This window comes from Talpa occidentalis, unplaced genomic scaffold, assembly GCF_014898055.3.
Source record: "Talpa occidentalis isolate TD23 unplaced genomic scaffold, MPIMG_talOcc4v2.1 talOcc4.7, whole genome shotgun sequence".
In the NCBI taxonomy this organism is placed as follows: Eukaryota; Metazoa; Chordata; class Mammalia; order Eulipotyphla; family Talpidae; genus Talpa; species Talpa occidentalis.
Genome location: NW_023605083.1, coordinates 82233178 through 82260251, shown reverse-complemented (window position 1 = coordinate 82260251; position 27074 = coordinate 82233178). Strand labels below are relative to the sequence as shown.

General features: G+C 48.8%; 1 protein-coding gene across 3 annotated transcripts in view; it reads right to left on the bottom strand.

Moving 5' to 3' along the window:
• Positions 1-22830, bottom strand: part of KSR1 (kinase suppressor of ras 1) — a 152339-nt gene extending 129509 nt beyond the window's left edge. For all 3 annotated transcript variants that reach the window (XM_054689274.1, XM_054689273.1, XM_054689275.1), the window contains exon 1: positions 22600-22830. In XM_054689274.1, the coding sequence (XP_054545249.1) occupies positions 22600-22830 (231 nt within the window). The remainder of the gene's footprint in view (positions 1-22599) is intronic.
• Between the last annotated feature and the right edge of the window lie 4244 nt (positions 22831-27074).

The window sequence follows — 27074 nt, the reverse complement described above, 5'->3', positions numbered from 1 at the left end:
TTACTTACACGATATTCCAAGGTTGTACATTTAGTACACTGGATATTTAGGTTACTTACAATTCCTCATCAGTAAAATTAATGTTGCGATTAACATCCTTGGGGCAAAATTCCTTCTGAATCCTAATTGGTCTTTTTAATTTTCATTTTTATTGAGATAACGCTGGTTTACAACACCATGTAGGATTTAAAGGTACAGGTTGACACCTCCTCAGATGTACATCACACACCCTGCCCACTACCAAGGCACTCCCACCACAGTCCACACCCCCTTCCGCCTTCCTGGTTGCTCCTTAATCCAAATCCCAGCGCCAGTGTTCTGAAACGCCACTGAACTGGCACTCTAGGAACTAACAGTTTCCTCATGCCCCAGCCCAGAGCTACCAGCCCAGAGAAGAAGTGCCCAGGCCCCCTCTCAGCCTCGGCAATGACAAGAGACAGTCCTCCTCTTTGCTGGTGTCTTGCAGCAGGCCTTGCTTGTCCTATAATAATCTCAGGATGGACCAATCCACCCCAGGCAAGTGTCCCGCTGGTTGCACAGACCCTGATGTGCTCTGCCTACATAGCAGGTTTCCTTCGAATCCCACCTGACATTTGACCTCCTTTACAGCCAAGTCACATCAATTCAGCTCAAGGTCTTTCAAATGTAAAAATTAGTATTATAGATTACATGTTTCCCTAATGTCTGTTATCTCTTTTCAGTTTTTGGAGACAGTCTTCACCCGAACGTCACAACAGCTCTTCTTTATCATCACCACCATCAACAAGATTTACACTTTTTACTAAGCAGTTTATGTGCATTGTCACATTTAACCTTCAAAATCATTCTGAGAGAAATTACTGACATATTTGATGAACAAGAAAACTGAGATTCTACATAAGGAATCTACTCCATGCACACAGTTAACTGACAGACCTCAGGATTCAAACCAAATCAACTCCAAAGTTGAACATCATCAGACTCAAGCTTTGGGGATTTATAAAATATAGTTTCAGTAAAGGCAGGAGACTGAAGCTAAACCCAATGGCTGAGCTATGTGGGATGGTGCTTGCCAGCTCCCCGAATACCGGTGGCCTTAGAACAACATCATGCTGTGGTTACCAGGCCTCAACAACACTGACAGGAAAGCATGAGGCTGATCCATGATTATGGGAACAGACAAACAGTACCTGACACACAAAAGATAGCAAGCCTTTACTGGCTAGAGTAAGGTGCATGGTTGCTATGTACTTAAATCTGTCAGTTCGGCCCGTTTGAGATAGAATTAACAGGGTTGAAAGGGATCTCAGAGGAAATAGGCCAGATCAAGGCCCTCAACCACACAAACAAGGAAACTGGGGTTCACAGAAGCTAAGTCACAAAACCAGTCAATGAAAAATGCAGTTCTCCACCCTCCGAGAATACAGCAGTATGAAAGGCACCGGAAAGAAATCCATTGAAGACCCCAAAAGAAAACATAACTTAAGAAAAAAAAAAAAAATCTTGCTTGGATTTTAAACAAGTATCTAATTTACAGGACTTGATCAGGCATTCAATCCAATGTCTCTGGTCTATTTGACAAAAGGTCAAGAGATGCAAATAAAGTCAACAATGATAGCTGAATAGGTGACAAACTATCAATCAAAGGTTATTTTCTTTTGGAAACTGACATCACAGGATTATTACAGCCTTAATCAGAGAAGCCGGAGACACACCCAGCATTATCCTGTCAGACACAAAGGAAACACACACATACACACAATCACACACAAGAGAGGGCTCTCATCCAGATCCACTGGGGGCTGGCTGGGAACAATGACTCCATTTTCCAACTGGAATGTTGTTCAATGGGCCCCTCTGGGCCCCAACAGCCAAATCACACTAGGCAATGGGAGTTTTCCTTACACTATCTTCTTTCTTCCCTTCATTTGAATATTATTGCAGAGTCAACTCTGTTAAGGTGTTGAAGATACATCAGTGAATAAAACAAATAAAAATCCCTACCCTCTGGAGTGCACATCAATGGCGGTGCATGGGGCAAATAAAGCTGATGGGGACAAAGAGTGGGTCAGGGACGCCACTCACCCAGGAAAGGGGGGCCCGGTGGGTACCTGCGGAAAGAGTATTTCAAGAGACAAAGGCTCCAAGGCAAAAAAAAGTGGGCAGCCTGGTGTGTTTGGGGAGCCTGTGTGTTCAAGGGCCGAGAGAGAGACTGGGGAGAAGGAGAGAAACCATGCGTGGCCTTGACTTTGGCTTTTACACCTCGTGGAATGGGATCCCCTGGAGGTTCCTCAGCAGAGGGCTGACATGAATGGACTTACTTTTTTTTTTTTTTTTAATTTTTATTTTTATATTCCCCATACAATTGCAACCCCGACTTTTACCCCAATCCCTCCTTCCCCCCGGCCCCAAGAGTGTCTCTGGTTCATAGTTGTTTGTTGATTTTGATTTTTTTCTTTCTTATAGTTATTCTTTTTCCTGGTCCATATTTAGGTTTTCTAGATCCCTGCTATGAGTGAGACCATCCGGTATTTTTCTTTTTCTCTCTGGCTTATTTCACTGAGCATGATCCCTTCCAGCTCCATCCATGTTGCTGCAAATTGCATGTGTTTATCTTTTTGAATGCTGAGAAATATTCCATGGTGTATATGTACCACATCTTCTTGATCCAGTCATCTATTTTTGGGCATTTGGGTTGTTTCCAAAGCTTAGCTATTGTAAACAGTGCTGCTATAAACATAGGGGTGCAGGTGCTCTTAAGAATTAATGTTTCTGTGTCCTTTGGGTAAATACTTAGGAGTGGAATTGCTGGATCATATGGAAGCTCTATCTTTAGCAGGTTGAGGAATCTCCACACAGCTCTCCATAGTGGTTGGACCAGTTTGCACTCCCACCAGCAGTGCAGGAGAGTTCCTTTCTCTCTACATCCTCGCCAACATTTGTTGTTGCTAGTTTTTTTAATATGTGCCATTCTCACTGGTGTGAGATGGTATCTCATGGTAGTTTTGATTTGCATTTCCTTGATTACAAGTGACCTTGAAGATTTTTTCATATGCCTGGTGGCCATTTGTATTTCCTCTTTGGAGAAGTTTCTCTTTAGCTCTTCTGCCCATTTTTTGACTGGATTATTTTCTTTGTTTTTGTTGAGTCTCATCAGCTCTTTGTAGATTTTTGTGATCAGTCCTTTATCATTAGTGTTGGGTGCAAAAATGTTCTCCCAGTTGGTGGGGTTTCTCTTTGTTTTGGTTATTGTCTCTTTTGCTGTGCAGAAGCTCTTTAATTTGATACATTTTTAAAGGAGCCATTTATTACTAAATCTTTCCCTAACTTCAAGAATCTCTATTGATGTTCAGATCTGTACACATAAAGCCACACACACACACCAAAGAGACTACAAGACTCCATTCTCTAGATTCCTCTCCATGGTACCCACCCCTTGTTGGCACCGCCAGCATCCTGCAGAGTGCTGTGACCCCCAATGCCTCAGCAGCACGAGTCACCTCAGCAGGTGACCCCAACCATCAATCAGGCCTATCAGCGTGGCTGCTCCTCTATTAGTGACCCTCGCACCCCAACACTGATGTGGGGTCTCACCGCACTGCATTTGCAGATGCCTAGGATCAATCCTTTCAACTCTTTGGCTCCATGGCTGCCACTCTCTCCTGCACCTGCAGCTCACACCTGTGAAGTCCTTCCCCAGCCCCTCCCCACTGAGGGCTTCATCAGGAAACCACGACCTTTGAAGGGACAGCTGAAGGGCATTCCAAGCTGGTGCTCAAAGGGCAAGGAGGGGACCCAGAAGTTGGAGGAGGAAAATTATTAGGGCTATCTGGTTCCGAATGGCAAGTCTTTCTCCTGCACCAGAAGACTCTTCCCACCTCACCTGCCTCAGAACCAACAAAGGGAAGAGCAGAGGTGAGGTAGGAGAAGAGGTTGGCTCATGTCCAGGAGCTGAGGCTAGAAATAGCGACCAGAGGGGCACTCACCCCCTACCTGCTGACATAGGCTCTGGGGAGCTCAGGCAAGGTTGAGAGTGGCCCTCTGCCCTCCAGAAGAGGAAGGGATCCCTGCTGGGCCCCACGATGCCTCGTTTCATGGCCTCGACCCCGTTCTTGTCGTCCCTGCCATGACTCCATGAAGTAGTTGTGACACTTGGTCAGCGATGCTGGTGACATTCAGAAATGGGCTCCTGAAGGTGAGGGGACCTGTCCAAGGTCACAGAGTGACAGAGCTGGGTCTCAGACCTGGCTCTGCCCAAGACTTTCTTGCCTCCAAACACATCCAGTCTTCCTGGGGAGATCAGCCCCCACCATCTCACCCAGTCCATAGCCACAACTTCAGAAGATTGGCGGCTTTCAGTCACAGACAGGGTCAGAACCCAAGTCTGGGAGCTGCAGGGTCTGGCTCTACTTAACGTATACATGCAGCGACAGTAAGCAATAACGGCCACGTTTACTCAGGGCTCACCACGCACACAGCCCTGGCCTCTAGCCTCACCTCTTTGCACCTGTCACCCTCTAATGGCCCCGATGCAGAGGCACTATGACTGACCTGCTTTACAGATGAGGAAACAGACTACACAGAAAAGTCAAATAACTGAACCAAGATTGGCAACAGTCCACACAGGAATGGATGGCGGGTCCCAGAGACCATATCCCGAACTCCAACACTAAGTCTCCTTCTTCACTGAGTCAAATGATTCCTGCAGGGACATTCTGAGGTTAATTTAGCACTGACTACAACACATTCTCTTAACTACTCAGCGCTTACCACATGCCAAGCCCTCAGACTTTGGGATAAAGAGGTCGCACGCAGTCTGTCTTTAAAGAGAAAGGAAACCCTTCTAATAAAGCGAAGGGGCTCAGTCACCCTTCAGAGAGAGCCCAAAGCTGTCCTGAAGCACTTGGTGTGACCAGTGGAGGGGTGGCCAAGGGGAGAGGCAATGGCATTCTGGGAGGGGTGGGTGGGAGAGGGAGTGAGAGGCAGAAAGGGGTCCACTGGCTGCACTTTTCCCCACAGCCAGATCTTGCACATCTCCACGGCTAAGCAAGCTGCAACAGAAACTGCAAAGGTGTGGGCTTTAAAACCAGCCAAACCCGATTTGAATATCACACCAGTGGCCGCTGGTGTGACCTCAGGAGCTAATTCACTGGGCCTCAGTTCCCTCCCAGGCAATGGCGATCAGAACAATCTCCCAGGGCGGCAGGAACGACTGGAGGGGTAGAGTATTCTTGATGCCATTTGAGACCCAGAACATAGAGAACATTTAATGAATGTTTGATCTAGTCATAGAGTCCTCCTCACCACACCACTGACCAAACACCCAGAGGACTCTTCTCAGAATGTGGCAGCAAGAACTATAAGTGGTGCCCAATATTTCCACATGAGTCTCTCTGATCCAACCACTGGCTCCCCGGGCAGCAGGAAGGGCAGTGTTTACCCTTACTCCATGCCAGCGAGTGTTTGGCACCTAGGAGACAGCAGGGCCCATAGCAGTGGCTCTCCTTCCTGGGTCAGCCCCTCACCAGAGGACCTGAGGTCAGGACAGCGATGTGCCTTTGGAAGGTCTAAAAGTATCTCACTTATTTTCATTCATCCACTTATTAAAGTGATGAATTTCCCAGTGCTGCCACATCTAAGGACTGGAGCTGGTGCTCAGATATGGTGTGGGCCTGACTAGAGATCAGGCATTGATCAAGTTAGCACCCAGGCACCCAGGCATTGATCAAGTCGGGCAGCAAGATTTGGGGCAGGCTCTGCCCTCTCCAGCACTGTTTGCTGGGAACAGCACTAACTTCAGGGGGCTGGGGGATGAAGGTTTTGGAAACTTCCCTGCTTCCAATCTTGGAATCCAAGATTGACTCAACATAGACCTGACACCCTGGGGGACCTGCAGGAGCAAGTCTTGTTTTTAATCCAGAATTTTGAGTTTTGAATCACCCCCTCATTATGAGACTTTGATCCTTGAGGACTGAGAAGGGAAGGGGCTGAGGAGTCAGTGCAGCCTGGGGAGGAGCAGGGTCTCTAGTCAGGCCCACACCATATCTGAGGACCAGCTCCAGTGCTCAGATGTGGCAGGCACTGGGAAATTCATCACTTTAATAAGTGGATGAATCAAAATAATGATGATAAAGGAATTGATCCAAAAGTAGTCCCTCCCCCCACAACTCATTTCTAGTTTTTTTTTTCGTAATCTGCAGACATATGCTTATATATTTGCAAATATTGCATATGCTTAATCTTGCATTGGATTTATTTTCACTTCATGTGAAATTATAAATTCAGTCATGTTCTTACTCTGTCTCCCAATGAACAGCTAGCTGTGTTCCTCTAACCCATCCTGTGCTATCCACAGCATGCCACCATCCTCTCGATGCCAGATTTCAGCTTTTCACTTTTTTCTGTATTACAGACAATGCAAATATCCTTATAAATTTTGCGTTGCTTTTCTACTGAATGACTTCCTTAGGATAACTCCCTAGGGAGGATGGAATGAACCTCATCTGGTGTTACATATGAGGCGATGAATATGAGGAGGCTACAGGCATGACCCACAATCATGGGTGTTCAGTAAATGAGTAAATGCTCGTGCATGAAAAGAAGTGGTTCACCCACATGACACCCTTAGTGGGTGGTAGACCCACTTCCAGCATGAACTGGGTCCTGCCATCCGCCCACATGGTCCAAAAAGGAACTTTCAGTTTTGTGTGCGCTTTCAGCAGGTCAGCAACAGGGCTTCGGATAGCAAGTCCAAGAGAGGACCAAGCCCCAAACTCCATTCTTTAATCCCAAGTGAGGCTGAGCTTCAGATCCCTTCTGGATTCTACAGGATGGAGGCCGGAATGAGGAAGAGCCCCATATGGCCCTGCTACCTCTCTTGACCTTCTGTTCTCTTCCCTCTCCTAGCTCCCAGGCTCCAGGCTCAGCTCTATGTGAGCACAGGTGGCACCTGAGGGCTGCACCTCCTTGAGTTTCACCAGGGACATCTGGTCACCTCACTTGGCCCCAGCTCTCCACCCTCCTGGAGGGTGTCCAACAAACCAGGCTCACCCCTTGGACCTCTGCAAGTGCTGAGCCTCGGTTTCCAACATTCCAGAGAGATTCCCCATAGCATACCTCTCCAGCCTTTCAAGGTTTTTATCCAAAACACTGCACTCTCTGCAAAGCCATCCTGACCCCCTTGTTAAAATTATGCCGCTCCTCACTCCTAGCGCTCTCCCTGATTTCATTTTTTCATAGCATGTTCGTCATTTAACAATGCATTTTATTTATTCACTTACTATCTAACCATCTCTTAGCAACATCAAAACCTACACTCTACAAAGCTGATGTTTTTGTGTATTTTGCTCACTGTCATTTCCCCAACATTTAGAAACACTTACAGTTCCCAGTCCCTAGTGGGTGCCCAATCCCCAGAGGGTACTAATTAAATACTTGCTGAAAAAATAAACAGTAACATAACACACAAGAGTCTTACTCTTGCCAGGCCTCCCTGGTGGCGCAAGGGGTTAAGCACCACACTATGAAGCAATCCACAGCCTCTGCAGCACGAGTTCGATCCCCAGCCAGCCAGGGAGCAACCCACATGGCGAGGCAGACCTCTCCTCCCTCGCCCGCTGCTCCCCTCAGCAGTGTATTTCAGTCAGTCTGCCTGTTCTGTTCCCCACTCTGTCTCTGGATCCTCTCAAACCCTGCCCCCCCCCCCACCGCATCTCTGGCCTGTACCCCAGTTCTTGTATGCATAAACAAATAAATCTTTAAAAAAAAAAAAAAAGTCTTACACTTGCCAGGCATTGTGCTTTACATGGTTCATCTCACTTACTATGCACAATAATCCTATTGTAATTCCTGTTTTTACAGATGGGGAAACTGTTGCTCAGACAGGTTAAGCAGCTTGCCAAAAGACACACAGCTAGTAAGGAAGGTAGAAAAGTTTGAACCCAGGTCATCAAGCACCTGAACCTGTGGTAACTGCTTATAGAGGGTGCTGCTCACCCTCTGGCCTTATATGCCAATACAGAAGCAGCCCATGGACCAGCAGTTTTCTAGAACAAATGAGGAAGAAGAGGCAGAAGTCTTAAGTGTGGCCAGAGGTTCCCAGGAACCCACTTCTGCTCCACTTCCCCAGGGGAACAGCAGGTCTGACTTTCAGAATATAAGCACTATCTAGTTTGACAGCCACAGAGTGACAGGGGCCAGTTTGCTGTGACAAGTGGGGCTGGGGCCTTGACAAGCTGGGTGCTAAGTAAACAAATCCTGCCAGACCAGGAAACTGCTCAAACCCAACAGGGCCAGAGAGGAAGTTTAGTTTAAGCTGCTAGATGCCCAAGACATGGTCTGGTCACTTGAGGCCTAAGTCATTTTCTAAGAATAGACAGAAGACCCCTCTAGCTTAGGGGTCAAAGAAAGAAAGGGCAGCCAATTTGAAGCACACATGGCTGTCTGCACACAGGTACTGCAAGTAAATGACATCTTTGGCTTTTGGTTTCTCTCTCTTTTTTTTTTTTCAACTACTTCCTAAAACTCTCTAAATCGTCAGAAGCAGTTGCAAGAGTGGCCCTGAGCTTTGTCTCTAATGCTCACCTCTCCTCACAAACCACAAGGCCAACCACACAGAAAGTTTCCTGTCCCCTGAAAGAACAAGTCTCCATTCGCTGATGGATTCTTCCTTGCTCTGTTCTCACCCTCAAATAGGGTGAGTCAGGGCTACCAAGGGAATCTTTCTCCTCGGATTTGCCACCAACACAGAAAGCCCAAGTGTCCGTGAGTTCCGGGTGCTAGCTGCCGTGCTGCCTTCTAACCAGAGTGCTTCGGAACAGAAGCCACACTCTCTGAGATGGATTGAGATAAGAACCCATCTCTCCACCCCCACCCCACCCCCACACAAGGATGCTTCTCTCCCCATCTTCCTTCCCCACCAGGAGCCATCCTCCGCTCACTTCATCTCCTTGCTTCTGCAGATGGTCATCTACGAATCCCAACTCCGATACCCTAGTCTAGTCGTTTCCTCCTGATTACACCTTTGAGGGAAGCCCATTCAAATGGTGTGAAAAGGAGAGATTTTTCAAATCCTTTTTTACACAGCATTATTTCTTCCAAAATGCTGAGCATAATCAAAGCCCTCTCTCTGCTTGACAAGGTCCAAAGGCAAGTGGATTACTGAGCGGGTGCAATGAAATGAACACAAATATAATTCAGACCACACTAGATTTGAGCCTCAGCTCCAATTACTATGTGACTGACTATAAGTCTTATTTCCTTGTCCATAAAGTGGGCTAATAAGGTTATCATTGCTGAGGAGCTAACTGAAAGAACTCACTTAAAAAGCTTTGTGTGTTTAAATTGCGCGAGTCACTCTCAGGTTAGCTATAACTAAGAGAAGAGGGGTTGGGGAGCCCCAGTTGTATTCCTAGGATCTGGTCTTCCCTTCCCATTTGGCAACAAGCAACCATTGGTCAGGCAACCAAGGAGCCAGCGGTCAAGGGTGGCTCCCTAACTCAATGGCATCGGAGCCCCTGTGGCTTAGGACACTGCCTCATCCCAAAAAATGGCAGCCGTCTTCCATCGGGTCCACCACTCACTAAGTGAATACCTTCTAGGCTGTCCCAAAGTTAGGTATTTTAAAGTGTTTGCTCAGATCTCACACCCCTGCTCTTTGCCCCACCTAAGGGAAGAAAATGATGAAAAGTTCAGTGTCCCCAAGTCTATATTCCCAACAAGTCACAAACCAGAGTTCCCAGTCAGGGAAAATTGAGGCAGTGCAAAGCAGCTTGGTGAGAAGGGGGTTTCCCATGTCTATTTCTCAGACTGGTTTCCCATAAGTGGGTGCCTAGATACTCATACCTGGTGTCAGCAGCCCCACTTCTGAGCTGGCAACCTCAGTTCTCAGGGCCCCTTCCCTGGCAGAGGTCCAGGGTCCCCCCCACCAGGCCTAGACTGTCAGGCCTTACAGCAGAGAATGGAGTTTCAGTTAACACGGAGAAGGCTGGCAGTACAGAGTACAGCTTGGTTCAAATCAAGAAACATTTCCCAAGTCCCTGCACACCTCAGGATGTAGAGATGACTCAGCCGATGGCACAACGGGCCTTCATTCACACCTCACCAGCACCTTCTATCGGCTTACTCATCTACAAACTCCCCCTCTAAGCGTTCTTATTCACGCTTACACCCCAGAATAGTGCCTGCCACATAACTGGGGGACAACTATTTGTTGGATTAGTAGGTGATTCTTTACCATAGCCCAATTTTAGGGGAACAGCCCCAAACCCCTGCCTGCCTACCTGATTTCTTAGCCAACCACGGTCCTCATGTCCACCAGTCCCTCTGTGTTTCAGGCACGCTGGTCTACTTTCTGGTCCTGGAACACACCAACCTTGTTTCTGCCTCAGGGACTTTGCACATGCCAGTCCCAATGCCTGGAATACTCTTCCCCAAGGTTTTCATGGGCTGCTGACTTCTCACCTCTCAAGATTCAATTCAAATTCTATCTTGTCTGGAAAGGAGACCTTTCCCGACCACCCAGTCTAAAGAAGAAAACTTCTCCTCACCCCCATCATGCGAACCCACTTCTAGTTTTCTTTTTCTCAGGCTACCTTTCTCTGTCTGTTGATTTTTCCTTTTCCTTTATCATTCTCCTTCCATTAAAGAAACCACTCTATCTTCTTCACTGCTCTTGTACCAGTGCTTAAAACAGTGTCTGGTACACAGTAGATGCTCAATGAATAATCAGTGAATGCATGAACAGAAGAGAGAAATAAATAGCAAATTCAAGATAAGGAATGACTTGCATCTTAATCTTCAGTTATACCTTGGTAAAACTGTTGAAAGACAGGAGGAAAGGAATTTAACAAGGCCCAAAAAAAGGGGGTGGGAGAAGATGAAATGCACAAAAGCCCAAAAGGATTCTAAAGGAAATACAAGCTATCAATACTCAGCCAGGAGTATAATTTTTAAGACAGCTATCCTTTAATACACGTAAAGGATAGTTTAGCAACTCCTATCACAAAAAATATCCATGCTCTTTGACCCAGTAATTTCATTCCTGGAAATTATCCCAAGGAAATGAATTCAGAATAGGAACAAAAATAAAGAGATGGCTGAACAAAGATGATTCCAGTCACGTTGTTTATAATAGCAGAAATCTGGAAACAACCGAAATGTCCAATAACAAGGGAAATGCGTTGGCAAATTACACCATATGCACTGGATGGAATATCACACAGCAATTAACATGACCAAAAGGAAAATAAGAGAGGAACACAGAATAATGCTAAGTGAGAGGAAATAATAGAGAAAAATGCTGAATTCCTTTAAATACCAGGCACTGTTCAGCATTCTTTCCATAGCTCAGCATGCCATGTGTGCTGAAAATAAACCTAATTCTTATCCCCTTTGAACCAATAAGAAAACTGAGGTTCAGAGAGCTTAAGAAACATGCCCAAGGGCACAGAGCTAGCAAGGAATAGAGTCAAGATGTGAATGTGACCTCATCCCAGAGCCCATGCATACCCCAAAAGTCATGACTGTACCCCTAAACATGCTACTAAGTGCCCCAGAACAAGCTTTCCTGTAATGACACCATGAGTGTGTTTGGGAGGCCAAACTCAGAGATCTGAAGCAGCTAGCAAAAAGTGACAGGGTATCTGAGAGAAGACAGCAAAAAACAAAACAAAAAAAACAAGAAAACCACGTCTGTTGGGGTAGAAGACAGAGACCACGGAGAAAAGAAATGAAAGTAGTCAGCAAGCCCAGGCTGGGGAAAGGGCTTAGCAGAGCTGCAGCAAGGAAGCCCCTAGAGGATGCTGGATCCCATTTCAAGGCTGCAATGCTGAGATGAAGGCTCTTTGGGAGCTTCTGGAGGAGGAGGTTGGCCTGTGCTCATCAAGTCTCCTCCCAGGGCCCCCATAAGTGGTGTTCAATAAATGTAGGCTGAAATCAACTCCTGGCAAGTGGATAAAGTGACAAGGAATGTAGAAGAGGGGATGCAAGCGTCTTGGGGAAGAGCAGGCTGTCCCCGTATGACTGTGGGTTCTGGTGGCCCCATCCACCGAAGCTGCTCATCTCTCCAAGCTGCACATCTTTCCAGGCTGTAGGGTAGGGAAGGTGTGGACCATCCCCCACTCCGCCATCTGAGAACAGGTTTCAGGTGCAGCAGATTCAGTTTAGATAGTGAGACACCTCCCTGCATTCGGACTGCCAGAGCAGGCTTGCCGGAGGAAGGGCCAGGTAACTGCAATGGTCACCTCGTTGGGAAAAGGAAAAGAGATTCCTCCCCACCTGCTGGGATAGGCACAGTGCTGCATGAAGGCTACTGGAGACCTCCCTGGGTCCTCTGCTCCCCTAAGGCCATCTGCCCAGCAGTACCATTCTCAAAAACCGGCTTACTAAGAGTGTAAACATGGTAGATGACCCAAGTTTGGCCGGAGGTGAAGTTTGGGGGAGGGGGGAGGGACATCACCACAAGGGGGTTGCTCATACCATTCTCTCCGAGCTTGTGCATGTTTGTACATTTTTTTTTAAGATTTATTTTTATACAAGAGCTGGGATACAGGCCAGAGGTGCGAGAGGGTGAGAGGATTCACCAGAGACAGAGTGGGGAGCAGAACAGCCAGATGACCAAAATACACTGCTGAGGGGAGCAGCAGGCGGAACAGAAGAGGTCTGCTGCACCATGTGGGTATCTCCCTGGCCGGCCGGGAATCGAACCCACGCTGCAGAGGCTGCGGACAGCTTCACAGCGCTGCGCTCAACCCGCTGTGCCACCAGGGAGGCCCTGTTTATACATTTCTATAATAAATTTTTAAAAAATGTGAACTCAGACCCGGGCATTTCACCTAAAAATCACCACTATCTGGCCTTCTGGAGCCCCAAAGCTACCAGTCTTAAAAAAAAAAAAAAAAACTCTGCTAACAGATTTTCCAGTTAGAAGAGAGTTTACAAATATAAGTCAGGAAGTACACACTGTCCGGGTTCAAGGCCCAGTCCTGTCTCTCCCCAGTCGTGTGACTCTGGGCACACCAGTTTCTTCGTCTATAAAATGCGGGTAACAATAGGCCCTTCTCACAAGGCTGTTATGTGGGTTAAATGTCATAAAAATCCTAACCAGGGAGCCAGGCATGGAGGAAGCTTGCAGTAGAAATCCAGGTTGGCTCTTAATGACATAGCCATTTTTGTAATTATTTTTGTACAGCTCTTCATTTTGGAAACCACACACCCATTCGATGACTTATCTGGGGAAAGTGAAGAGGGGTGGAAACCGGGCTCCACCTGAGAGACCGCAGGCAGCAGTGTGGCAGCCGCGCTCTGGCGCACCCGAGTGGCCCCCTGTCCTAGACTCCTCTGGTCAATGAGCTAGAGAGCTCCTCCTTTGAAAAAGCCAGCACCAGAAACAGGAAGCTGCTTCCTTTCCTTTCCATTCTGAGCCAGCATTTCCTTTATTGTTTGAAAAAGCATTCCTTGTCTGCAGCCCAGCCCTTCCCCTGCCCTCAGCAGCCTCGGGCTCAACATACCCACAGACATCTGCATTTCTCTAGGATTGTTTTCTGCCCACCAGCAAGGTCATGAGGTTTCTGGAGGACTGTGAATGAGCGTGTCCCTGTTATCAGGCTAACTGGCAGACCAGGCCAGGAGCAGACAGGACACAAGGACCCCAGGCAAAGAGCTCTGTGTGCACTTTCCCTTACCTCCTTGCAAGGATTAAGTGAAAGACATCTTTTAGTGCTAGCACGGTTGCCCAAACACTCACCTCCCTTCCTCCAGTGCCTCTCTGGGCGAGGTAAGTCTCCAAGGTCCCCAGCCTCTCCTCAACCCACCCAACTTTAACTGAAACCTGAAATGGACCCTCAGTAGCCTAAAAGCATACACAAAGACAACAGTGGCTGAAACTAAGCCTACAACATCTGATCTCTTTCCTGCTCATGGTTTATGTCAGACTTTCCCAAATATGTTCAGTGGAAAAAAAGATTCCTTTGGACAAGAAACCCTTGCTGCGGAACTTCTCAGAGCCTTTAAAACACAAATCTTCATCCTCAGGAATCTCCAGGAGGTAGGTGGGTAAATGCAGCTCATTCTCAACCCCCTGAAGACTACTTTCATGCGAGCATCTTGCAGAATACAATATGGAGAAGACCAAATTAATCCTTTTCAAGCATCCCAGACCTGGGGGTAGGGAGCCCCTTAAGTGAGTGCTTTATAAGTGAGAACATTCAGGTCACTTCTTAAACCTGACCTATAACTTTTTTTCCAGCCAGCAAAACTCAGGCGCACCCTGACCACAGCTAGTCCTGCTTATCCATAGCAAAACCAAACCTAAATAATTGTCTAAATTGAAACTCAAGACCTCCAGATGCTCTGACAAAGAAATGCCACCACTCTCTTAAGTGTTACTGTGTTTGTGGAGTTTGTTCAGGGCATCCTTTCCCCGCCCCCCCAGCCCCCCAACTTCAGCAGCTCACCTCATTAGATTTGCAGAAAGCAACACCCCAGATCAGTATGTTGCAGATTCAAGTCCATACTTTACGCTTCATGAAGTTATTTTTCCTAAGCATAGTTGGTCTCGTCCATATACTGCATTATGCTTTCCCCACCCACAACACCTCTGCCTTTTAAAAATGTTAAACACAAGTCTTAATTCATTCATGCAATTATTCTGAGGGTGGAAAAATGAAAGGGGGAGGGAACAGCAAGCAAACAGGATGACTTCAGCACCATTATTTTGAAAGGCAATCCGCCCAGTTAAAACACACTGCCACCCACTGAGGCCTGGGCAACAGAGAAATAGAGATGTATGTAAATGTATGTTTTATACATGGCAGCACTGTGAATTGTGACTTTTCCAATGCAGATGAGAAACAGTCATGCCTGGGAATAAATGACAAAGCATTTTTGATCCCACGTCTGTGACCGGAGTATGCCTCTGCATCTCACCTGCGGTCCAAAATAGGGGAGAAAGCCAAGACACAAAGACCCTTAGATTAAAAGATTATGTCTTCTAGAAGCAATATAAACAATTGATAACATTGTCTTGACATTAAAACCAACAATGTATGGCGGTATACACACAAAATCTGCACAAACTTAAGACTTTACAGGAGCAGTCCCAGGCGATCTTTCAGTGGAAGAATGAGAAGCTCTTGAACGTACAGTGAAGTTTAAAGATTCAGAGAGTCCATTCAAATTGACCCAGCCTGTAACAGGAAAAGGGGAGGTTCCAGGTTCCCTGCTCCACCCAAGGGAGGGTGGAGCTGAGTAGGGAGAAAGAGAAGCTGCAGAGGAGACTGGGGAAGGAAGGAAGCAGGATGGAGAGCCAGAGGGAGAACTGGAGGAGGCACGTGGAGCAGAGAGACATGTGAAGAAGCTGCACTTGCTTCTTGGTCCTGGACTGGTTGAAACAGATGTGGGTGAGAGGCTCGTGGGGAGGTTATCAAATGGCAACGTTTATCTTGATTTTGATTTTGTTCTTTTTCCACCCAGACTTGTCTGGCTGTTTCTGACCCTTTTCTATGGGTCTCCACCAGAAGGTGCTTTAGATTTGTGGCAGTCTTTTGGGCCTTGCTTTGGGTCAACTCTGTTAGGCTGGACATTTACTCACAAGGGGATGGGTAACTTTGGGTGCTAGATTTGGAAACTATAGTCTATATCTTTTCTATATTGCACACTACTTGTATAAATTTCCTTTCCATTAAAGGTCATATGTTTTGTCTTGATGTGGCAGATGGCAGAACCTATTTAGAGCAGGCAGGTTTGGGGGTTCTGGGATGCCCCTCTCCCGGCCCTATAACAAGCCCACTGGACAGACTGACCTTTAACATAGACCCCATCCATACATAGGACATCCAGACTGCTCCCCAAGAACCTCTCCTTTTGCCAGGTTCCCTAAGACACCGAGATGAGGCTGGGAAAGCAAACCTATTTGCTTCCTCTTATGGCGAGCTCCTCAAGGCCAAGGGCCCCACCCCCAGCATAGGATGGAATGGAGGCTGCTCTTTGCTGTCAGTCAAGGTAGTATATGTCTCACTCAAATAAGTGACCCCAATTCAGTGCTCCTTTATGAGCCATTTGTTATGATATGTTAATTCCCTAATAGGTACACTGACAAATCACTTCCTATTCAGACCCTCCAGTTTCCTCACCTGAAGATGAGAGGGCTGGACCAGATGGAAATCCCAAGATCTTTTGCAACCCTTTTTTACCTTAGCAATCCAGGAGTCTCCTAAATCAACCCCAATGTCAGGTACCTCAAATAGCTCTCTGACCAATATGTTGTGTGGTTGGTGAAGAAACCTAAGCTACCTTTTTGGTGCCTTTTGTAAGCCTCAAGTAATGAGGACCTCACCACACAGCTTTGAACTGTCCAGTTGAGTTCAGTCTCCGGACACAGAGAGAGACTTGACCCCAGCCCTCCCTCGGCTGTCTTGGAGCAAGGAATGGTTGTTCTTTTCATTGGTTGGGGTGGGGAGGGGAGGGGAGGGAGGTTGCTGCAGGCAACCACAAAACTGGAGCCCACATTCCCTAACATATAACCCTGAACCTCAGTTCAAGGCCCTGTCTCCTGTTGACATTCCTTAACCTTGGGGTGGATACTGATGCAGCTACAATGGGATAAATGCAAAAAGGCTGTCATTTTTTAAATCCTGCATTCCTGCTGCAGAGGGGAAGTGCAATATATTATGCCCTAAAGATTTTCAAGAATAGTACTGACACTAAATGTGTTCATACACTTTGACCCTGCAAATTCCACTTCTAGGGGGAGACTGATCCCTGTATGGTTTATGGTAACAAGACTAGGAGAAAGCCTGAGTGGCCAACACTGGGAAACTGATTAGATAATTTTAGGGTATGATCACACAATGTAGCCACTAGGATGCTTATCTATACATACTGATACACACCAAGGGCATTTATAAAGCAATGCTACCATGTGCTGCACAAACATGTAGTGTACATTTGTAGGCAAAAACAGAGAATAGAAACACTGGGGAAATATACAGCAAAACTTCATTAGAATCAACTCTGAGAAGTGGCATTATGGGTGATGTTTTTCTTTTTTATGTCATTATCTGTATTTTTTATTTTTTAAGATTTATTTATTCATACAAGAGCTGGGGTACAGGCCAGAGATGTGGGGGGTGAGAGAGGATTCACCAGAGACAGAGTGGGGAACACAACAGGCAGACTGACAGAAGTACACTGCTGAGGGGAGCAGCGAGCAAGACAGAAGAGGTCTGCTGCGCCATGTGGGTTGCTCCCTGGCCGGCCGGGGATCGAACTCATGCTGCAGAGGCTGCAGATTGCTTTATAGTGCGGTGCTTAACCCCTTGCACCACCAGGGAGGCCCCCATTATCTGTATTTTTTAAATATTTTTTTAAACCAGGAGGTTAAGGGGTATACTGTTGATCGGAGGAATTGCTGAGAAAGAACAAGGCAGGTACCCATTTAAAAAATTATGAGTAAGGTGATCTCTAGGCAGCTTCTCATTTCTCAGAATGAGACCAACAAAGAGCTGGTTGCATCACAGTTTGCTGACAGAGACCTGTCTTTGAGGGCGTGCTGAAGTTTTGCTGTATATTCTAATGAAGTTTGGTTGTATATTTCCCCAGTGTTTCTATTCTCTGTATTTGCCTACAAATGTACACATACATGTTTGTGCAGCACGTGGTAGCATTGCTTTATAAATGTCCTTGGTGTGTATTAGGCCAGACTTTCAGGAAGCAGGCACAACCCAGCTCAGAGGCTGTACCACCTGGGGTGACCAGTGACAGGCATGGTCGTCTAGAATTGAGTCACCAAGTGCCCCTGCCTGATGCTTTTAGTACTGATGACCCGGACCAGAATCCCCCGGGCATGGTTGGTAGAAGCAGTTGTGAAATTCAGAACTTGAGTTCCAAAGACCAATCAACCCAGCTTCAACCAGCTACTAACTCAATTCGGTCTCTTAATCTCTCTCTGAGCTGCAATGTCCTTACCTGTAAAATGAGGATAAAACCTCATCAGGTCCTTCTTGTGTCTGTCAAATGGGGCAACATGTGCCCAGAACTAGCAAGAGAGCTCAGCACAGAACAGGAACCAGGGATGTTTCTTGTGCAACACCTGCCCTCGCTGTGCTCAGCAATCATCCCCATCACCCCAAAGGCACCTACACAGATTTCCCTTTGAACTGAAGTAGCAAAGATTTCAATCTGCCTATACTGAAAGGATGTCCTTTTCTAAAAGCACAGCTTGAGAGACTTGGCCACAAGCTTGGTTACTTCCCTCGCCCTGCAGACACTGCCACCCAGGAGAGGGCTTTTGCAATCCCTCTCCAGACCACAGCCAGCCAGTGGGTCCAGAATGTCTGTGGTTTTGAAATGCAGTTTTCCTGGATTTTGAGGCAACCAGCGGGAAAGATGGCATTCCCACCACTGTTCCCAGCAAACCAGTGGCCGGGTGGCACTCGCACTCACCTGGGCTACAGATCTGACAGGGCCTCCCTCCAGCACCTGGGAGCCCAGGCTCACAGCTTTTGCAAACTGCAGGCCCCTGTGAGGGCCACCACTGAAGAACACCAGAGGCAAGTGTCAAGGGGGAAAACACTGTCAAGACAACAGTGGGCAACAAAGACAGTGCCCCAGCTCTGCAGCCCTTCAGGGATGGGCAGAGGTAATCTTGTAGCCAGTGGGTAAAACTACGGCAGTGGAGCAGAAGCAGAGAAGCACCATGCTCTGAGACTGGGTGGCTTCACTCTCAGTTCTGTCAGAGATGTGTGACTCGGGACAAGTCACCATGACTCTTGGACAGGTCTACCTCTCCCAACTCCTCGTGCTCACAGCAAGTCACTGCTGTTCACCTGGCTGGCTCTCCCCGTAGACTAACAGTGTCCCTGATGACCAGGGAAACACCCTACCCTCAAGAGAACCCTTGCCAATGTGGCAGTCAGCAAGGAAAATTCATAACTGAAGGTTTGTGAGTGAATGCAGGTCCATGTGTTAGGGGAAAAGGATGTCCTGAGCAAACTCCATACAGGTCTTGTGGACTCCACTCCCCACAACACTGGGAACTACAAATCCCATGAACACCAAAGGGAGGGTTGCAAGGACTTGAGGGTGGAGTTAAGCAGCCATGTTTTTTTTGTTTGGGTATATAACCAGCCATGTGAGTTGGGGTCGCTCTCTTGGCCTCCTGGCGCTTGGCTTTTCGCCAGCTCTCAGCCAGTCATTGGGATTCCAGGTCAGTGGAACAGGTAGGATGCATACACTCATTTATCTCCCTCTTTTTCTCCCTGAGTTATTCATTTCTTCATTTCCCCTTCTCTTGTAAATAAACCTTTTTTGTGTGTCTGCAGTTTAGCATTAATAAATCCCTTTTAAGCATGAGGGTGAGGACCCACAGTCATGCAACCCATTTCATATCAGGCTTGCTTTGTAACACATGCAACCCCCCCCCAAAAAAAAAAAAACCCTGATATGTAAGAATGAATGACACTCCCCTCCTTTCCCAGCAGTAACATTATCTGGGTGCTGGGGGTGGCAGGGCGCAGGGCTTAGAGCTCAGGTCCACCACACAGCCCAGCTGAGTGAAGAGTATGCCTCTTGGCTCAGGGCAGCTCCTCAGAAAAACAGCCACAGTGCAGGGATTGTCCCTTCCTGGCTCCTCAGTGTCCTCTCCCCAGCAAGGCCCATGGGTAGCATCCTTTGGGGATCCCTTTCTCTAAGTCAGCTTGCTTAGGATGGATTTCTCTCTATAAGAGCATAAGTAAAGAGACTTGGTGTGGCCAGGCTGTCAGGAAAGGTCAAAGTTTCTGCAAAAGGTGAGTCTTCGGGAGGGGTCACAGTCTCTTCAGCACCCAGCAGACACTGCCCTCAGGGGTGAATACTTGAGGGAGGTAACTGGTGTGGGCCTCCAAGCCCAGGGTCATGTCTCTGTCCTGTGTAAGCATCTGGCGAATAAGCTCCTGCCTCAGTGGCGTTCTCAGACCCTTAGGCTAGTCTGATGGAGACAGAGAGCCAGGTTCTGCTAGAATGAAGTAGCCCCTCAACTTCTGCTTATAGATTCAGCCACTGGATTCAGATTCGTCTCCCTCCCTTCCCACATAGAAAGAAAAAATGTGTGTGTGATGCAGGTTGGTAGGTTGCCAAGAAAGGCTCTAGCATGCTGCCTGCAAGCAGGAAAGCAGGAGGCAAACAGAAAACCTTGGCTCCTTCCCTCTTTGGGCTCCAAACTAGATCACTCCACAGAGAAAGTTGTCACAAGACAGCCACACATGCTGCCCTACACACAACACCCCCCCCCACACACACACACATACCATCACAACCTGGAACCTCAACCTTGGTATCAGCAGCTGGCCCAAGTCAGGGACTTCACCTCACTTGCTATTTCTCCCACTGAGTGCTTGTTTAATAAGCCTAAGATTCTGGGAGAGTCTGTCATGGAGATGTAACCCAAGCCCACTGGTCAACCCTTTCTTCAAAAACCAGGAATCCAATGTTGCAAGCACAGTCTCTGGGGACCCCAGCCTAGTGTGAGAGGAGCCCGCAGGACAGGAAAGAAAGCTGCTCCAGGTCTGGTCTCACCACACACTGCTGGGGGCAGGCCTCCCCACCCAGGCTGCTGGCATTGCTTCCTGACCTGTGTCACCACCTCTTGGAAAGAAGACTAGCTATAGAAGAAGTACCTTCCCCTAAAGGTGATGTGTGGCAGTAGGGTGCACCCAAATCCACATTTCAGAGGAGAGGGCAAGGAACTGGGTATTGGTTCCCCTTTACACTGCAAATCCTCTCTGGGCCTTTGGATGGGTTTCTGGCTGCCAGAGAAGATCATCCAATAAACACCCAGAAGGGAGACCACAGACTAAACCGGCTCAGAGACCAAAATAGCTGGCTGATGCCACACCTTCAGAAAGAGCGACTTTGCAAGTCAGGATACCTAGAGGGCAAAGCACCATCTCCACAGAAGGATGGGCAAACTGCTCTCCTGTATACACTCTGGAAGCCAGGAGCACTTCAGAGCAATGTGGAGACAATCTGAGAGAGGCCAACACTGAGAAGGTTCTCTCATCCCAACAACACTGCGGTGCAACCACATGCTGCCGGACAAGGACCCCTTCTCTGTGATCTAAGCCACACAGGCCCCCTATTGTGTCTCGGTTTAAAAACTGAACTTTGCTGGGCAAACACACTCAGCTGTGTTCAAGAAGTCGGTTTCTCAGGCCACTTGGGAAACAGCAGCATGCATGCAGAAGGGACAGTTTGGGGGGGGGGGCGGTGTTGGTTGGTTTGTTTTTTAAGCAAAGCCCTGGTCAGTACTGCTATAGCAACCATAACAAAAATAATAATAGCCAGCACTGACTGGATGTTTCCAATGTCCCTGGCTTTGCAGCTTTCAAGAAAATAAAACTGAAGGAGAGAAGTCACCCCTGAGCATTTTGGATCAAGCAGGGATTCATGCTTGTGGTCTGCATGGCAGAGAAAGGACTGGGTCTTGTAATAATTACCACAAATTAGGGGCTGGCCCTATGACAGCTGGCAGAGGTAATTAGCAATGGGGGGTGGGGGGGAGGGGAGGGAGGGAGGGCAGGATGACAAAGTAAGGTTCTAATAAAACAAAACATCCCCCCAGACCTGCAAAAGGCCAGATGTGGCAATGCAAGGTAGAAAAATATCCCTTCTTCAAGACAGTGTAACTATGGACAGCCCCTGGAATGTCACAGCCATCTCTGTTTCCGGACAAAAGCAAGTTGGAAACGTGCTGGTGACCCTCTATTGTATGGGGTGGGAGGGGGGCGGGGAGGGGGAAGCCCCCTTCTGAGAACCCAATAATCTTTTTGGCTGATTCTTCCAAATGCTTTAATACCGCACTTTCTGGGTTTGCATATCTTTTGTCTTTACACTGCAGGCTGTCCCCACCAGCACCCTTTAAATAGTGGCACCTTCCCACCAAAGGCTTCCTTGCCCAGCACCATCCTTCCTAAGCCAGAACCCAGCGTTTGGGGGAGTGGGGTGGGTCCACGGCTAATGACATTTGGCACAGTGGAACGCCGTGGCGGTGTGAAAAAGCACCAAACGCCTGAACAGTGAAAATGCAGTTTCAGCAAACACTTTTTGAAAAGCGGCAGACAAGAACCTGGAGGAGAGGAGAGGAAGAGACGAGACAGAGTCTGGAGCGTGAGGGGAAGCAGAAAGCGGCGGGCCCCAGACACGCTACAGGGAGCCCTACTCCCCGCCCCGTCGTCCCTGCCCGCGGCGCTCGGTTCAGTCACACCGGGACAGCCCGGCGTGCGACTCCGTGCGGGCAATGGCTCCTGCGGCCCCGCACCCAGGAAACCGGGTGCGGCAGGAGCGGGAGGCCGGGGATGTCCGCGCGCTACCCGCCCGCCCTGGGAACCCAAGAGCCGCAACCCAGTCCCCATGCGCCCCTCCCCCAATCGCCCCAGGTGAGGGGCTGGCGCTGGGCGCCCCCGCTGCCCGGCGGCCAGTGGAGAGGGAGGAGGAGCCTCAGAGGGCGGCCCAGGCTCGAGGATGCAGCCCGGGAGGGAGCGCCCTGGGGACGCGAGGGCGCGTGCGGGGCAGCCTCCCCGCCGCGGCTCCCGCCTCCGCGGGCCCAGCCCGAGCCCCAGACCCTCCGGAGCCGCAGCAGCCCCTTACCTCCAGGGTCCGGATCTCCTGCTGGGTAAGGTCGTTGGACACCGCACACTTGGTGCGCAGCCCCCGCAGGCTGCCAATGGAGATGTCGATGAGCTTCTGGAGCTGCCCGCACTGCTGCAGCGCCCGGCTGGCCGCGGCCCCGGCGCCCCCATCCGCGGCCGCCGGGTCCCCCTCGCTGCCGCCCTCCTGCTTCTCCCCCATCGCCGCCGCGCGCAGCCCCGCTCTATGCATGCCTCGGCATCGGGCCGCGGGGGGCCGGGGCGGGAAGCCCGGGGGCGCGGGCGCCTCGGAAGGGAATCCCCACGCCGGGAGGGCTGGAAGAGGAGCGACCCTCGGTGCAGCCGGGGCCGGGACCCGAGCGCCGCCGGCAGCCGAGCCCGCCGCTCCCGACCGCCCAGCCGCGCCGGCAAACCGAAAGGCGCGGCGACCCGACGGCTTAGGCTCCGGAGCCTTTAAGTGGCAGCGGGGGCCGGGTCAGGGCAGCTGGGCATGCTGGGACTTGTAGTCCGCCCCGCGCACCTGCCGCCGGGCCCGCGCCCTCGGGTTCCCAGCCCGCAGCCCGCAAGCCGCACCCGGCGCCCGCGGTCTCCCGGCTCCCCTGCGCCCGGGAGCGTGCGGGGCGGTGCGCCCCGCCTCTGCCACCTGGGAGTGGCTGCAACGCGCCAGCTCCTTCCTCCGGCGCCGCGAGAGCCTGCAGAGCCTCTTCACCCCGCCCACCCCCTCCAGCCTGGGGGCTTCCCGCGACCCCCGGATGCGGCAGGGCGGGGGGAGGGAGGTCTGTAGCCCCCTGGACGTGAGCAGAGTGCGTGTCCTGAAAATTTTTAACTGCAGTCGAGCCCCGAAAAATGGGAACTGTGGAGGTTCCACAATGTCTCTGTGGGTTTAGGGGCCGCCATCTAGTGGGAAGGGGCCTACAGTACTTGTCCTGTAGCTGGTTCGACAAACCCTGGACTCGGGATGATCTGACACCAGAGGGAATGCTCAGGCTTGGGAAAAGAAGGAAGGGCTTTCTTCTGCACCCTATTTACCCACCTACGTAAGTGTCCCATTCTTTCACTATCTCCAACCTGGCAGGCCAGCACAGACGCTGTATCGGGTGAGAGGAGGGGCTGTGGGGCGGCCAATAGGGCTCATTGATTTGTCTTAGGCTTGGGAGCGCTCTACAGCAAACAGCCTGCGTGCGAACCACCGCCTAGTTGTGTGACATTAGGCAAAGTTAGCTCAACTCCAAGTGTGTCAGTTTTCCCATCAGTAAAAATGTGATAATGCGTATACCATGAATAATGAGTTAATGCATGTGAAGCACCTAGATTGATCACTGGCACGTTAATTCTTGGATAAATACCAGTACTTCTACTGTCTGACCTCAGCGCTCCTAAATATGGCCCCAGACCCTGCAGTGGACATGGGTGCATGCTGCTACTGGGCTGCTAGTTGTCTGGGCTCTCTGTGCCTCCTAACTCAACAAACCCCAACCCATCCCCCACCACCCCCTCCTTCCTCTCATCAGCTCACATGTGCTGTTATCTGGCTACACTGAAAAGCTAAGACTCTGATCAAAGGTCCCAGACATCATACTTCCAGCATCTGCCAACCAGAAGAAATATCTGTCCTCTGAATTTTCTCTTGTAAGCTCCTTGACTGCAGAAGCTCCTTGGCTAATTTAGGTTTGTGTCCTTTTCACAATGCCAATTTCAGTGCATGGCATGCAGTAGAGGCTCCATCAAGAAGTTGTGCAACCCATTTCATGCATTCTTTCAGGCAGGTCCTATGCCCGGTTTCTCCTATCAGGACAGCTTACCTGTTCTCTCTCTCTCTCTCTCTCTCTCTCTCTCTCCCTCCCCCCCCACCCCCCCCCCCCACCTGAACTATACATGTAGTCAGTGCTGGGTGACAAGTGGTACTATACCTTCCTTTAATGTCTTTTGAAATTTCAAAATAAATAAAATATCACATTTAAACAACAAAATTATGATAACTTTAAATATGCTTTTGCAAGCATACCCCTTCCTTGTGTATTTTCTGAAATATTAGGGGCTTCCTCCCCAACTCCTGACCCTTCCAAGTAAGAATCACTGATCCAATCCTCACTTCCTGTATCACAGGACTCTGTGCTGTCTCTGTGAGCCCCCAAACCTGTCACCTTAACTGTGCCCCCACCCCAAGCACAGAGTATTAACTGCCCTGAAAGAGAAACTGTAAACATGGCTCTTAAACTTGAGCCAGATCAGAATCTCCGGGAGGCCTTATTAGTACAAAGTGATGGGCCGCTGCACCCTTTCCCATTCAGTAGGTTGAGGACGGGGCTGGAGACTATTTCCAACAAGCTCTCAGGTCACCCTGCTGCTGCTTGTGCAGTGAGGAAGGAGGGAACAAATTTTGAGAAGATTTGGCGCTGAGGAACAACAGTGGGCCAGGAGCTCTATCTCGCCAGATCGACCATAGTACAGTCTGACTGCTCCCGAACCTCCATTTGTTCATCAGTGGGAGCTGCCAGGCTTGACTGACTGAGTCACTCTAACCTAATTCCCAAGAGATTTCCTGATAAGGGCCTATTTATGAATTTACATCAAGCTCATCATTGCCGCTGAGGCCCAGTGGACACATATATTTGTCCAGTCCCTCTTAATGTGGGAAGCCACGTTAAGGTTACTACCAGCCTGTGGCATCCACACCTACCCATGCCACCGTGGCCATGGTATCAGGCTGGAGACTAGACAAACATCAGCTCCCTGGCTACTCACCCACCATGCTCCCTGTGGCCAGTCCCTCTTTTGTGGACAGTCTTCCTTCTGATTTCTCGAATGTAAGATACAGCTTTCCTTCCCTGCTCATCTCAGATGCACTCCAGTCTTCTCAACTAAGTTTGGGTATCCCGTCAGCCGCAAGTTCACAGAACCGCCTCTTTGAGATGGTGGAAGCAAGGCTTTTAAGATATTCCCTTCATTTACCCTTTTAACATTCAGTAAGTATTCATTAAGTCTCCACTTAGGTGGCAAGCCCTGTTATGAGTTCTGGGAAACTATAGTGAACAAAACAAAGAGCCTTACCCTCCTGGGAGTTCTATTCTGGTGAGAGATAATAAAGAAGTAGACAGCACAGTGTGTTAGGGGGTAACAGCTGCTTGTGGCACAGCATAAATCAGGAATGGGGGACAGGGAATATGTCTGGCATTTGCAACTTTGCATAGAGCTATTTCAGGAGTGGGTTCTCAACCCTGTCTCTGAATTGTTATATGACTTTGGACAAGTCTTCTAATCTCATAGTCCCTCTCCACATTTGCAAGATGGGGATTATATATTGTGAGGATGAACAGCGATAATTGTGTAGTGCTGGTCACAAAGTAGAGATTCAGCAAATGTATTTTTTGAACAAATACATTTTTGTGTGTATTTATTGTTCCAGGCACCACTCCCGGTACCACTGGCCTTACTTAACTCATTTAACTGTTAGTTACTTTCCTTCCTCACCTTCCAGAGTGAATGTCTTCTAGTTGGATGAATTTATCTATTATGTGTTTATTCTTAGGTTCAACTTCATCTCCAGGTTCTGGCAACTTTTTCTGTGGCGGCTGCGGTACGGAGAGTTTGTGCCTTCCTTCTCCCCTCCCTCTCCCTTCCCCCCTGCCTTGGGCACCTCCATCAGCTCTGAATTTCCCCAGTTCAGACTCCCCTGCATGCATCTCAGCACCACAGCGGTCATGCAAACATGTTCATGGTGCAGACCCAACAGACATGAACACAGTGTATACTTCTGCCAGGCCCTGGGATAGGCCCAGAGTGAAGAAAACCAAGTCCTTATTCATGCAAAGCATACTTGAGAGTGGAAACAAGAAAGTAACAAGTCAACAAATGTATTACCAGAATATATTCAGAGAATAAGTGCTATGAAGAAAAATAAATAAATAAAATGCAAGAGCTAATAGCAAGTCTGTGGGGGTCTGGAGAGGGAGAAGGTATTTCATTAAATGAAGTGGTCAGGAAAGTTTCTCTGACTGATCATTGAACTAAGATCTAAATGCAAAAAAGGAACAAGTCATGTGCTGGCATTTTCATAAGGGAGCATTCTAGGCAATGGGGACACCATGTGCAAAGGCCCTGGGGCAGAACACTTGGCACACTCCAGAAACAGAACGAAGACCAGTGTGGCCACAACATGATGAGAGATCAAAACTGGGATTGGAGATGACGTGGGGTTGCTGTACAGGAGCCAAAGAAAGTAGGGCATGGGCAGGAAGTTTGGATTTTTCTCTAAGTCTTTGTTAGTCCTAATGTGGTCCAAGATTACTGCATGGTCTTGGAGCTTGTTAGAAATGCAATCTTGAGACTGTCTCAGATCAACTGGAGCACAACCTGGATTTTAACAGGATTGCCCTATGAATTGAGTGTGTGTTTTAGAAGCACAGTTCTCTAAGTATATGGGGAGAAGCCACGTTATTTGTAAGGGAAGTGTTTTAAAAGATCCTTCCCTCTGGT